General features: G+C 45.2%; 1 protein-coding gene across 1 annotated transcript in view; it reads right to left on the reverse strand.

The window, feature by feature from the left end:
- Positions 1–9,906, reverse strand: part of DMRT1 (doublesex and mab-3 related transcription factor 1) — a 792,987-nt gene extending 783,081 nt beyond the window's left edge. The window contains exon 1 of the mRNA XM_086961223.1: positions 9,445–9,906. Within this exon, the coding sequence (XP_086817349.1) occupies positions 9,445–9,906 (462 nt within the window). The remainder of the gene's footprint in view (positions 1–9,444) is intronic.
- Positions 9,907–15,099: the final 5,193 nt, after the last annotated feature.

Here is a 15,099-nt window from a genome sequence, read left to right on the forward strand (position 1 = left end):
TGGGGCCAAAGCAGTAGGTGTCCTCTTCTTCCTGGGTCAGCACGGCTCTTCTCTATCCTTTTTTATTTCTCAAATCTGGAGAGGCAAGGTTTAGGGTCGCCATGAATACAAAAATGTGGGGGAGTTACAGGGGTGTGCAGGTCGGGACCAATGGGTCCCTCTTTGTAGTCGGTTCATCCCCCTATTATGCGACCCTCCCGCCCATAGTGGGGATCAGAACCAGTGGGAGTCAATTGCTGTGGGCAGCAAAAGGAAGGGACAACTGACAATGGCAGCTTCCCCTTCCGTAGACCCAACACATCCAGAGGGAAGAAGCATGACACCTCTGCCCAGGTGTGGCTTTGTTTCTGGACCCAGCAAGCAGAGGCTCTCCACTCAGGGGTCCAGAAACCTGTCTGGTGGAGGCAAATGGCAGACAGCCATTCAAGAACCACACCAGTGCTGCTCGTTTTTCAGAGGGTACCTCTAAGATGCCCTCTGTGTGCATTGTATATTAAATCCCACACTGGCATCAGTGTGGGTTTAATGTGCTGAGCAGTTTTCTACCAAACTTCCCAGGTTTTAGTAAAGCCATTATGGGGCTGTGGAGTTCGTAATGACCAACTTCCAGCCAGACCATATACTCTTTATGGCTTTCCTACACTTACAATGTCTAAGAATGGACTTGGACACTGTAAGGGCACAGAGCTCAAGGCACTACCCTCACCTGGGGGATACCGCACCCTGCTAAAGGGGTGGCTTACCTAGGCCCCAGACAATGGGTTGCAGGCAGAGCATACAGGGATGTGTTGAATGTCGACTCTTCACTTTTCTCTGCACCAAACCACGCAGCCTGCAATTGCAGTGTGTGGGTCTTAAGGTATAGGTCCTCTAAGGGTGGCACAATAGGTGCTGCAGCCCTTAGAGACCTTCCCTGATGACAGTGCCCATGGTACCTTTTACAAGCAGCTTACCTTTCGCCAGATATGTGCCAATTGTGGGTATAAAGGTACAGCTTTAGGAAAGAACACAGGCCCTAGGAACCTGACAGGCAGGGACCCAGGGCACACCAAGTCAAAGTACGTCATGTGTCAGGCAAAAAGTGGGAGGTAAGCAGCTGGTGTTGAAGATGATGCAGGCTGGCAAGGGGCGCCAACAGAGTTCCATCTGAATGGAAGTGATGTGAGGATATATCGTCCCAATCTTGGGTGCCACACGTTGTGTGATGTGTAGGATACCTTTATGGGGAGTCTGGGAGGTCATGGAATAGGGCATTACCATCATCCAGATGAGAGTTTGAGGGTTTCAGCACATCTGAAGTCAATTTCTAGAAGAAACTGTTTGACATTCTTCAGAAGAGAGAGCTGGTACCAGGGCATTTTTGTTTTCTGGCAATCACGAAGGGTGAGGATGGTGTCCAAAGTGAATTGTATTTCTGCAGCATATTGGCAAATCTTGGTGCTGTTTTCTGCGAGTAGAGCACCAAGTTGCTCCAAGTAAAGGCTGAACATGACAGCAGACAATATGGAACCCTGGGGGACTCAATAAATGATAGGGATCTTTTGTGACCTGGAAGTTCTAGTGAGAAAAAAAGGGTGTTGGTTGGAAATGTTGGAGGAGAACAAGGAGGACATTTCATGTGAATCCCATTGAAGTCTCCAGGGTGCGTATGATGGTGGGATGTCTAACTGTTGCAGGCAGCTGGGAGGTCCAGCAATATCAGGTGAAGGGGTCATCTTCTTGCGCAGTCAAGAAGTTATCGTTCATGTGTAAGGTAATGGTCTCCATGCTGCAGTGTGACCTGAAGCCAGACTGGTAGTCATGCAGGAGATGGTTAGCCCTGATGTTATCTTGGAGTTGAACTAAGGCTGCTTTTCAATTATCTTTCTGATTAATGGTAGATGAGTGATGGGCTGGAAGTTGGCAGAGTCATCAGTGTCTAGTGCAATCTTCTTTGGGAATGGGAGGATCTGGCCTGTCTTGAGAGATTATGGATAGATGACTCGAGTAAGGATGCACTGACAATGGTAAAAATGAGTAAGCAAAAATCCCCAGAAAGCTTCAATGAATGATGAGGGTATGACATCAACTTCATAAGAAGTGGCTTTGAAGGAGTTGAGTATGTCGGTAGGATCTGGGAGTTGTAGTGCTATGAAGATGGCTAAAGTATGAGTGACAAATATTATGTGCAGCATACCTGCCAACTTACAAATAAATTTGACAGTGTAAGGAGGGAGTGGGGCCGTGAAGGGGGCAGGGCCTTGTGCTGAGAGCTACCTAATTGGCACTGTGCTTCTCACCAAGCCCCTACCCCTCCTAAAAAAAAAGAAAAGAGTTGGTGAGCTGTTGCTGATGTCCTGTGCTGTTTTCACGCCTCTTAATGGATATCAGTTACTCACAGCCTCAAAAGATAAGCTGGGAAGCCACTTTATACAGCGGTTTCCAGCTTGTCTTTCTTACCACCTTCAACATAATGGTCCGCCTGCCAAATTTATATGCAGGCGGTAGTAAGGTTCAGCTACAGCGGTGACTACTCGGTAGTAAGGGCTGTCGAAGAAATGGCTGTACGTCCGCCCACCCATTCAGAATATGCGAACATATGGCAACTTTTTTTACTGTCTGTCACCGCCAGGCAAACCCTGTCAGTGAGGGACAGTAAAATGCAAATATTGCTTCCCTCGCCATAGGACGGGAGCATTTTTTCTTTTCTTCAAAAAGACAATCAATTTCAGCATTTTTTGTTTATTTTTTATAAAAAAAAGAAAAACGATTGCTGCAGGGCTGTGTCATGCTGACGCGGCCTTGCACCAAACCGGGATATGCACTGACAGGAACCACTGTCAAGGTGGTTCCTGCTAATTAATTCTAAATGACAACCTGCTTGGCGGTCATTCATAAATTTGACAGGCTGCCCTTCCACCATGATGATAGAGTAATTTACTCTATCCCCATGGTGGAACTAAATGCCATTCGTCAAAATATAGATCATGTACTTTGTTCTGAGTCCCTATCCACCACAGGACTACACGTCTAAAGCCACCAAGAACCTCAGGGGAGGCACCTAGAGACTCAACTCAAAGAATGTCAGAAGGAGGCCAACAGCAGGGTCCGGTTGCACTAGTCAACTAGGTACTTCCTTGAAAAAGCCTCTGGTAGCTTCTTGTATCCCTGCATGTGGAAAAGGAGGGCAACCTTATGATCCTTGGAGTCCCAATCTTTCTCCTGGATACTGGGCGGAGAAGATCCAGTCCTTCTTTACTCCTGTCAGGTCACAGATAGAAGGCCCAATCCTCCTATATTCTTCTAAGTGTCCAGGAAGTGGGCGCAAGCAGCAGGCCGGGGAGCAATAGGTGAATGGCTGCATTTACCTTTAGGCAAACGTGTAAGTACATGGGGAATTTGTGTGGGTCGTTGAACTATTGCAGTTCTATCTCTACCGTCTGTGTTGTTAACAATATCTTTCCCAATTAACAAAGGAAACTCCTTTGGGTAAAACCTTGAGGTATTTTTACCTGGACCCTATATTATTTCAGGAAATAATTCTCTAAGAACTCCCTTCATAGTTTGAGTCCACACTAGTGGTATTAACCTACCGTATTTTCCGGCGTATAAGACGACTTTTTAACCCTTTAAAATGTGCTCGAAAGTCGGGGGTCGTCTTATACGCCGGTAACTAAATTTTACTGCTCCACCAACCTTGCCTATGCCCGCCTGCTGTAGTCCTTACCGGCTATTGTAGTCGTGCTGCTCCGCCTTCACGACCCAGGTCGGTATACCGAGCCTGTGAGCATGCCTCGAGCCTCCGCGTCGGTGTGATGGCAGCGCAGCAGCTCCAGTGGGGAGGAATTCGGGCGCCCTGCTCGTGGGAGGGTGGGGGGATGCAGCAGCATGTCCTGATCTGGCGTGACCCAGGTCGGTATACAGAAGGGCACCGAGCCTGTGAGCATGCCTCGAGCCTCCGCGTCGGTGTGATGGCAGCGCAGCAGCTCCAGTGGGGAGGAATTTGGGCGCCCTGCTCGTGGGAGGGTGGGGGGATGCAGCAGCATGTCCTGATCTGGCGTCTCTCTCCTTCCGATGTGACCAGAAATCTCGCGGTCATCGGAAGCAGAGGAGCGTCAGTTAATGGCCATAGAAAGGGGACTGTGATATTTTCCCGCCGGCAATACAGCAACGTCATGTTTTGCTGCAGTTACTAACAGTACATTCCTGTTAAATCACCAAGACACTGCGTTCTTTTTAGGATCGGATGGACAGTCTTTACACTTTATGTCACGGAGGAGGGCTAAAATCACGGGTCGTCTTATACGGCGAATATATCACAAAACCTAATTTTTTTAATGAAAAGTAGGGGGTCGTCTTATACGCCGGGTCGTCTTATACGCCGGAAAATACGGTACTCTTGTGTGGATAGGTCGCCTATGATGAAGCATGCCCAGATACGTTGCGGGTGAAGCAACATTTCCAGGCTCTTAAGTTTCCTGCTGGAAACCCACTGGTTCACCTAATAAATAAAGCTTCTTTAGCCAAGGCTTTAGTTGTGTGAATATATTTAATTAAGGGGGGATGTCTTGATGGTTTTCTTTTCTCTCCCAATGTGTACTGGTGCAGTCTGGATTGAACAGAAGCAGTGTAACAAAGGCCGATGTACAGGATGCTGAAGATCATAAGTATGCCTCTCCATTTCACAGATAGCATCCAGGTAAAGGAAACAATGTGGTACCAAAATATTGTTTTCTGAATACCATCTGACATAAATACTCTGTCTATAACATCATTTTTAAAAAGCTTGTCGCATTGGAGCTAATAATAAAAAATCCACACCCAACTGGACAATATTTTGTAAGCGATAGAGGACAGGATGTGGCAGAAAGGCCAGAGCTGGCAGCTTCAGATTTGGGAAACCGGGTTCGAGTCACTGTGTCGGCTCAACATCCTGTGATTCTGGGCAAATCACTTAACCTCCCAGTGCCTACCAAAAATGAATGTGTTCTTGTGTAACGTAACTGGTGCTCATCTAAAGCGCTCCAATACCTTTGAGTCGAGTTTGCACTATAAAAAACTGCACTAAACATGGCAATATTTAACACTCACACTATAGTTATGTGAAAAGCTATTTCTGAATTTGAAGTTCTGACATGCAAGCAATTGAACCCAATAGGAAGAATCACCTAAAAGTAAAGAACGTTCAAACGCATTTGGTCAAACATGTCAGTTTGTACCGCCTCAGGCCTGTTTGAGCCACAAGAGGCGTGAGAATAAAGCATTTTGTAGCTGCCATGTATTCTTGTCCTCTTTACGTTGTTTTTTAGTTTTCTATCCTTATTGTAGCTATAAAATAATCACTGTTGGTTCCATGGTAGCAGTCTTGGAGTGGCAGGGGGTGACTGCCAAAATGTTGAATATATACTAAGGATCCTGTGGTACCCAAGTACATTACTACTTACCATTACATGAAGCATGCATCTTAAATAAGTTATGGCTGGCCGGTGGGGGGAAAGCAAATTGTTTGCATGTTAGCCTAGTTTAGTGTGAAAGGTGCAAACGCTTATGTCGAAAATTCTCCTTAAACCTCACCACAGACATAGATTGGAAGGAATGTTATCACGTCTATTATGGAAATTACCCACAGAGGTATCACAATGCTTTGCGACACATGGCCTCCATTAAATTCTGAAGATTTAGGAACTGCTCTCGAGCAACGGAAAAAACACTCACGTTGGCCCTTCAGCTAAGGAGACTAGGGCACAATATTTCATTATGGATCTATTGCAAACTGCCATTTCTAACAATTGAATGCTCTATTAAAAAAAATCTGCATTGAAAATTGTACATTTTGTGTTCGTTTTTCCGTTTAAAAGCAAAATATAAAAATATAAAATGTAGAGTAATATACATACATAAAGGATATTTTTTCAAAATGACTTAGAAAAAATCCACGGGGCGGTCGATCATGACAACTGTCTGAAAAAAACCAGCCTGATATCAGACATTTCTGTCAATATAACGGCAACATCACAATGTCTCAAATGACAGGTAGTAAAATAAAAAAAGTGTGGTTTGAATATAGTCTATAAACTTTCAACGCACCGTAAAGAATTACGAGGGGGTAGCCGAAAAGAATGCAATTTTCTCGTAAGGTGCGTCGTTTGCTTTTGTCTGAAGTTTCAAATGGAACCCAAAATGAATTACTTGTTTAAGAAACCACACGTGCAAAATGGGCATTTTTAACCCGAGTTATCTCGCTGCATTAGAAAGCCCCATGCTCTGTAAAAAAATTATTTTTGGGTTAACTCAAAATACGAAATAGAGACGTACCTGCAAAGCAATCACTGTCTAGACTGAAATAAAGACAACATAATTAGGTTCCTTTTAACAGCTCTGAAGCAGACAACATTCTAACCTTACAGAACACTTCGTAACTTTTTCGTAACTTTTTGTTTTACAAATATAAGAAAATGTTATATAAAAATAAACAAATCGAGAAAATCGCTCAACAACTGGCGAAAAAAATGTATCTATGAAATACCGATAAGGCAGGATTCTGCAACCCGCAAGGAAACCATAATGTAATCAATTTCTCCCACCGCCTCTCTTAAATCTGTATATTTAGTTGCTAAAACAAAAAGGCAGCCTTTGGGTTGTCTTTCCAGCACACTGTTTCTAATGAGCGCTGAATAAAATTACTTTGTATTTTGGGATTTCGTATGAGACCGTGCGGCAATGGGAGAGCTCTCATTTAAAACGGACAACTTAGCACGCTTCGTTTCTTTTTTAAATATAACGTTAAATCGTCTATTCAGTACATTTTAATTCTGTATCAGCGAACACTGTTGATTTCATTAAAATCGAATTCGTTTGCTATTTCTAAATTGCATGAAACTAATATCAATTTTATCCAGCTAATTGTTTTTTGTATTTTTTTTATTCTGGGTCATAATGTCGGGTACGCTAATCACGTGGTCCGGCGACTAAAATAATATACATTAAACAACAAATGCCTAGGTTTCTCTATTGAAAAAACTGTTTTGGTTGTATTTACCAAAACGACATGAACGTCGACCATGGGAACATTAAAAAAAAAAAAACACGTACGAGTATATTTTTCAAAAAGACGGCGTGTCATTTTTTGGCGGAACAAGGAAAAAAGTCGCAAAATGGAAGACACCTTACTCGGTGTTTAACACGAATCCCGAGTTTTAGTCAGCATAATTTAGAGATGGCGAATCCTGCCTCGGTACGTGTTTTGATATTGTTTCTGTCATTCAATGTCAGGTTACTCTTAAAAATAAACAAAAATTATTACACGCGCATTTATAATTTGCAAATATTTTTTTGTGACTGATAATTTAAATAAAAGACAACAGAAGGTAAACCACGTATCCAGACACAGTAGAGTATCAATGTCAATAATTTTCCAATTTCCTGTTCGCAAGCTAGCGACAGACAGACAGATAGACAGATAGATAGATAGATAGATAGATAGATAGATAGATAGATAGATAGATAGATAGATAGATAGATAGATAGATAGATAGATAGATAGATAGATAGATAGATAGATAGATAGATAGATAAGATAGATCGATCGATCTAGCTGTTTCACATTCGTCTTTCCCGGGGTTTAACTCTAAATTTCTACTTAACAGTCTACTTTTTCGTTTATTTTCAAAAGTGTATGCTTTGACTCTACAAAATCCCATTCATCTTGTTTCCTGCAGCGGGGTTCAGGAAACCTCCATGTCTGTTCCCTCCAAGCGTGTCTGGTGTTTATGCTTCTAAAATGTGATGACAGGTGTCTGTAAAATATGCATATTCTCTCTAGACGGGGGACATAAGGTCGGTCGGCCTCTGATCTCAAAACGAACAATCAGGAGAACATTCTGGAGAAGTGGGGGCTCACTTACCACCTGTCAGGCTTTCAGCTCTTACAAAACTGTCCTGAAACTAATCTTTTGAGGTGCCATGGTCTCATCGGGGTCACAGAGACCACTGAAGGCCAATATAATATAAATACTGTCACTTTTTGTGGTTATTACTCAAATTTAACTGACAGGTCTTGGAACCAACCTTTCTCCACATATCATGTACTGTACGTCCTGGACCAGCTGTGGCTGGGCCAATCTTGTGTCAGTGTGTTCCTTCCAGGCCAGGACACGAATCCCAATGGGTCGCAAACTAAATGTACCTGGCCGCTTGCAATGGCTTGAGTGGACAATGTGGGCCTATGATGCCCACATCTTTCTTGCAGGTTTATTCGCATATACTGGATTGGCTCTGGGCTGCATCTGGAAGACCCTGTAAAATGGGAAACCCTATAACTTGGTGACTGCACCTACCTGTATTACAGGGAACAGCTTTGGGCCTTACTGAAAGTGGTCTTGTCACTTCCCTGAAAGCTAGGAAAATACTCCTAGGACAATCATTGTGTTCGTGCAGGCTCAGAGAATATCACCAAATGTAGGGTTAACGCACCTCTCTGAAGTTTGAGTGGATACCCGCAATCTAAAAAGGCCACATCTCTCTGTTTCAGTGGATTCCAGGTAGCCATGTCTCCAGGATCTAGCGTGGTTCACTTTAAGTGGTTTTGGCTGGCCTGGTCCTACCAAAACCACATCTCCCTGCAGTCTGAGTGAATACCCCATATCTACCAAAAATTCCACAGATGCTCCAGATCTAAGTGGACACATCCCCCTGAAATGAAAACATACTTCCACATACAGGATGGCCACATTTGCCTGAAAACTTTGAGGATACTCTCAGAATACTCCCAGATCTAGGTTGAGCATACTGGCCTTGGTGGTCAAAGGATGCTCCCAGGTTTAGAATTGTCACATCTTCCAGAATGTTCTGAGGATGCTCCCAGGTCTGTTGTGGCTGAATTTCTGGTTTTGGTTGGTCACCTCCGATAAAAGGTGACCACATCTCCCAATAAACTGAGTGAATACACCAGTGTTATCCCAGTTTCTAAAGATACCCCCAGATCTAGACTGAACTTATTTCTCTGACAATTTAAAAATGCTACCTTAACTTTCAGGGGATACCTATGGTGGCTACTTATTCCTTAGGTTTGAGTTAACTTAGCAAAACTACCCCAAAGTTTAAAAGACACTCCTAGGTTTAGGATAGGCACCTCCCCTAAAGGTTCAAAATGTACCCAGACGCAGGGTGGCCACATCACATGCCAGAGTGCATACTTTTCCTGGACGCCCACATGCCCCCCAAAACCCCCTGTGTGTAGATACTCCCGGACCGCAGAATAGGTACTTTTAAATATCGAGTGGGCAAGTGTCTCTGCCATACTCAGACCTAGGGTCGTCATTTGTCCCAGAAGACCCTCAGACGTCCCAAATAACCCACCTTCGTGTCCCTAGAGGCTGAAGAGTTACTCGGCACTTTCGGGCCTAGGGAGCCCCCGCCCCGCTTCACGGTCTAGGCCCCTCTCCCCCATGCCTCCACGCTCCTCACCTGGGCGGCCATGACCCGCTGACGCTCGGCGATGAGGCTGCACTTCTTGCACTGACAGTCCCTCCACATGCAGAAGCGCTTGTGGCCCTTGAGCGGCGAGGCGTAGCCGTGGTTCCGGCAGCGGGCGCACTTGGGCAGCCGCGGGGACTTCTTGCCCAGGGCCCCCGGGGGCATCCCGCCGCCGCCGTGGGCTCCTCCGCCAGCGCCCCCAGCCTTGGACTTGGAGAAGGGTTCCTCGTTGGGCATCGCCCTGTGTGCCCCCTCTCTCCTGCGCCCTTCTGACGGTAAACGAAACAAGATGGTAAGCACTAAAATGGCCCAGGGCACGGGCTGCACCAAGAGCTCTGTCCTGGCTGGCAGTGCTGGGCGCTGCAGTGGCACAGGCTGCTCCCCGGGGGCACGCACTGCTCTCTGCAGGCGAGAAGGGCCTTGTGCTCTGACCGTTGGCTGCATAGGGAGCATGCCCGGGAGAGGGGGGGCTGTTCACGCGCAAGGAGGAGCTGGAAAGTTTTCTGGTAACTGGGGGAGTGGTGGCCGAGGAACAGAGAGGGTGGGGGGAGGCCTGTGCCCGCCTCTCCCAGTACTTTCACTTCTCATTGCACCTGCCTCTTCCTCGGCAGGAGCTTCTTCAAGGGTGTTGCTGAGAACTGAGGCCTTCTGGTGGGTACGTCCTTGCTGCCGCCATGTGCAGCGTTCGGGCAATTTCAGGGAGCGGGGATCATCATGAGCTCTCCGTCAGGGAAGTTTTAAAAAAATAGCTGTAAAATGGGGACTAGGCCCATAATCCAGGCCATATCTGTCGCTTGCAGTATGCTTGCTGCGTGTGACGCAGCTACATGACTGTTCTGTTTGTGTTGGATATTCGCTTTCTTGTAGGCTTTCCTAATCCAAAGCTCACGTGAAAAATATAATTTGGCAAAAAAAACAGTTTCCCCTTTGTGAACTGCAACTAGCCCGTAATGGTGAACGTTGTTCTCATAAAATCCCCGCAACTAAATGGGGACGCCGATTTGTGTTTTTTTGCAGCTTTCTTTTGGTATGTTTTGTAAATGGATTAGATTATTTTGCTCGGCTTTTTTCTGTTGACTTTACAGACTTGCCACCAATAATGTCTGAGCCTATAAGAGATGATGCAATTTTCAGTGTTCAACAGTCTGGGAAAGTAAGAAAGGTCTCTGTAACCTGGGAGTTGCTTTACAGTTAGAAGTCAGTGCTGCTAGGAGTTAGTAACCTGGTGGATAGCTCTTCTGTCATACACCTGGTAACCTGAAGGTAGGAGAGCTTTCGTGTCTAATGCTTGAGGTTTTAAAATCGCTGACCAGGATAATTCTGCTGTCACAGTCCCAAGCTTGTAAGATATCTGTAACCTGATTGATGGCACTGCTGTTATAATTCTGGGCCTGTATGATCTGTGTAATCTGACTACAGCTTCGGGCGAGGACGGCGCATAATGACCAAGCCAGATTAGAGAGCGAAAGGCCGCATTATTAGGACAAGTGAACAGTCGAAACTTAAATGCATAACACATATGTCACCAACCACCCTTTAAGCACCCCCAACATGAACCTACCCCGAACAAACATCTAAACCTTTCTCACCATACACTCTCATTTCATTCACCATACACTCGCCCTGACCAAACCAACCCTTCCCTGTGCCAAGGTCTGCCCTGCCATGATTCTTCCGGCCCATTTCATCATCCTTATTCTTTCCTGTAATAAAGGAAAAATCCCTGTAAATACATTTTTCCTGTCCCCCTGGATGCTCACTATGTTGTAATGCTGTAAACTTTGTAACCTGTCGCTCTAACAGGTGCAGATAATCTTGACTAGCGGCAGGCTGTAGCCCCAACTTCTCACTAACACCAACGTGATGCCATCACTTTTGATGCCCAGCTTTCTGTCATATCCAGCAAATTCAATTCATTCCCCATGAATGACAAGTGCACCCAATCTTGTTTGTAAAACACAAAGTCTCCACTTTCTATATTCCCATGTTTTACCACCTCAATACCCCTCCCTACCTTTCCGATTTACTTTGCGTCATGCTCTTTTAACTGTAGTATATTTTGCCACTCCTTTCCAAATCCTCTCTGCCACCAAAGGTGTCCAAAATACGTTTGCGCCCAACCACACTCTGCAAATGACATCCAAATCTCTGTTCATCTCTTTCAGTAGCTCCAAACCAAATAATAGCACCAAGTCGTTCTCCCCAAGGTGAATCAACAAGATGTCGGGACATGGTCCACCGCCCACTAATGTAGATAGCCCTGGTAATAACTGACCCCATTTCATCCCACCTCTACCCCACCATTCAGTCTATACTTGTGTGGACCGAAATCCAAAATGTCTTCTGAAAGGACGAGTTGCTGCCCTTTTTTTACAAAAGAATGTCCAATAATCCACACGTAGAACCAGGCAGTACTGGGTCCCGCAATGCAACCTGTAAGCAAAACAAAAACATATTACAATCAACAACTCAGTAATGCATTTCAACATCCCTAATATAATGTTTGCAACCTGCAGAAGGCCATCTGCCCCATTTCATTACTTTGTTAAGGGAAAAACCCAACCCTATTTGTTTTGGATGCTGCACCAATCTTAAATGAATGTGTTTCAAAATCCAAGACATTTTTTCCTATGCACGCCAAACTCTTCCTCATTACTGCCAGTATTTGAGAAGCCGTTTTCTATCCACATAGCAAAATATTATGCCAGAACGAGCTCCCCCTACCTCCTTGATCCTTCAAAATATGCTATTTTGAATTAGATACAGAATAATCTTTGCACCTTTCCCCATTTAGTCCGTCTTTGATTTTTAGGTCTCAGCCTGGCGAAAGCAGCACATGCACTGTTCTGCCATGAGAGGCCTTTTGGAATCGATACGATTCCAGTGTGCACACTGGGAGACAAACGAGACAGAAGATGTGCACGCGGGTATTGGCCACTTTACTGGCAGCGTGATACTCAGTGGACTTTTTTTGCACTGCCAGTAAAGCCAGCCCCTGCATGCACGCTGAGGCCACGCCCACCAATACTTAGGCCACGCCCCCTTTTAACATCCGGGTATTTTAGTGCGTGCTGACTCGCGAGCGCGACCTAGAATTCCTTACCTCCTGAGGCGGAAGCCGGGAGAATTGTTTGCTGCTAATATTTTAAATTGCACTGTGTTATTGTGATTTTAAAACTACTTATTTGCGCTTTACCCCCTGGCACCACCGCGCTGTAGTATCTAAGGCTACCGTGGGTCATTGGTTTGGGTTGCCGCCACCCTCGGCACGCTGAGGCCACGCCCACCAATACTTAGGCCACGCCCCCTTTTAACATCCGGGTATTTTAGTGCGTGCTGACTCGCGAGCGCGACCTAGAATTCCTTACCTCCTGAGGCGGAAGCCGGGAGAATTGTTTGCTGCTAATATTTTAAATTGCACTGTGTTATTGTGATTTTAAAACTACTTATTTGCTCTTTACCCCCTGGCACCACCGCGCTGTAGTATCTAAGGCTACCGTGGGTCATTGGTTTGGGTTGCCGCCACCCTCGGCACGCTGAGGCCACGCCCACCAATACTTAGGCCACACCCCCTTTTTTTACTACTCATACCCTACTTAACATGTGCCTTTTCCGGAAGCGCAGCGGACGAGCGCAGCGGGCGCGCCGTTTGCGCGCCGAAGGCGCGCCTAGGGCAAGCCCGTCTGCGCCCGTCCGCGAACGACCGGGGCGCGGGGCAGGACACTCTGGCTCCTCTACCATCGATATAGGCTCTGCTAAGATAGTGGACCAGCTGAGACTCTGCTACTCTAGCGCGACTCTACACAACTTGGGTAAGACCGCCAACAAACTTTGTTTACATGCCATTGACCCCAACTGTATCCCGCAACACTGTCACATATGTAACTACTCCTTCAGCAAGGCTCCTCTATATAAGGCCCCTACACCCAAACTCAAAATGTTGCTGCTAAATTGTAGATCGATGGTAAAACACAAGACGGAATTACGAGAGATACTACAGTCACAAGATTATGATGTGCTGTTTCTCACAGAAACATGGTTAGACGATTCCTCAGCCCCTGACATCGTAGAGGCGATACCTTTGAGTTATAGCCTTTTAAGAATCGACAGACCTAAACAACGTGGAGGTGGAATTGCATTAATTTGCAAAAAGGAATTACAATGCACACTCACTGATACTGCTAATACTCATAGCGAATGTGGGACCTTCTCAATAAAAATGACCCCATTGATGACCATTACCGGTCTTCTTATATATCGTCCCCCTGGAAACGCAACTTCTTTCTGTAACCAGCTTATAGAATCAGCTACTCAATTAGCGATAAAACATCATAACTTCATGATTTTAGGTGATCTGAATCTTCATCTGGAAGATAACAATGCTAAAGAAGCCCAAATACTTAGAACTGCTTTACAGGCGATAGGAGTAACACTGCTATCAAACTCCCCCACGCATCAACAGGGACATCTTCTTGACCCAGTCTTTTCTACCTGGGAGGACATTGAAATGCTCCCCCCTACACCTATCATATGGTCTGACCACCACCTGATCACTTTTTATATTCCCATTAACAAGAGTAAGCTAGCCCCCAACAAACCCCTGTTCACTAAACGACGAAACTGGAAAAACTACACCCCGGAACGTATGGTCAGTGAATTACAGAAACACACCCCGCCAATAGGACTCTCCTTACAAGATACCTGGAAGAATTATGAAACATGGCTGAGCAAGGCACTAGATATTATTGCACCGTGGACGTCCAAACCCCCCGTCAGAAGAACCAAATCTGAACCCTGGTATACGGAAAAATTAAAACTTGCGAAAACACACTGTAAAGCGAGAGAACGCAAGTGGAGGAAAAATTACTCTCCTGACCTTAAGGAACTATATAAACTAGAGTTAAAATCATACCAGAAAATGGTTAGAGAGGAGAAAAGTACCTTTTACCAGACAAGAATTGAAGAGGCAACTAACCCCATGAAAGAACTTTTTAGCATTTATAAGGAACTTACAAACACCACTACCCTAGATATGCAGGACACATATTCTGATGACATATGCGACCAGATAGCTGACTTCTTTGTCAATAAAGTCGAGAAAATACATGCCACTTTTTCAAACCATGTCATAGAAGGAAAAGAACCACTCCTTACCCAAAAAACCACGCTCACACGCTTTATCACTCCTGACAAAGAAAAGTTGATCAGCATTATCAATAGTATCCACTCAGGATCCCCAAATGATGTGTGCCCTTTAGGTAAAATTAAAGACATCATGAACAACGGTCTCATTGATCAAATCAGACACTTGATCACTTTGTCCTTTCAAGAATGCTACGTCCCAGAAGCATGGAAGACAGCACAAGTCATCCCTCTCAAAAAAAAAACCAAACATTCCGGTTACTCAATATCAAAATCTTAGACCCATCTCCCTCTTGCCACAATGCGCTAAGATTATAGAAAAAATAGTCAATAAACAACTGATGACTTTTCTAGAAGAAGGAAACATACTTCATCCGACACAATCTGGTTTTAGACCTGGATACTCCACGGAGTCCGCGGTTCTTTACTCCACGGAGTGCATTCGCAAGATGGTAGATGAGGGGGAGACAGCTGCACTTGTCATGCTTGACTTAAGTGCAGCTT

The sequence above is a fragment of the Lissotriton vulgaris genome, chromosome 3_1 (genome assembly GCF_964263255.1).
Source record: "Lissotriton vulgaris chromosome 3_1, aLisVul1.2, whole genome shotgun sequence".
Taxonomy (NCBI): domain Eukaryota; kingdom Metazoa; phylum Chordata; class Amphibia; order Caudata; family Salamandridae; genus Lissotriton; species Lissotriton vulgaris.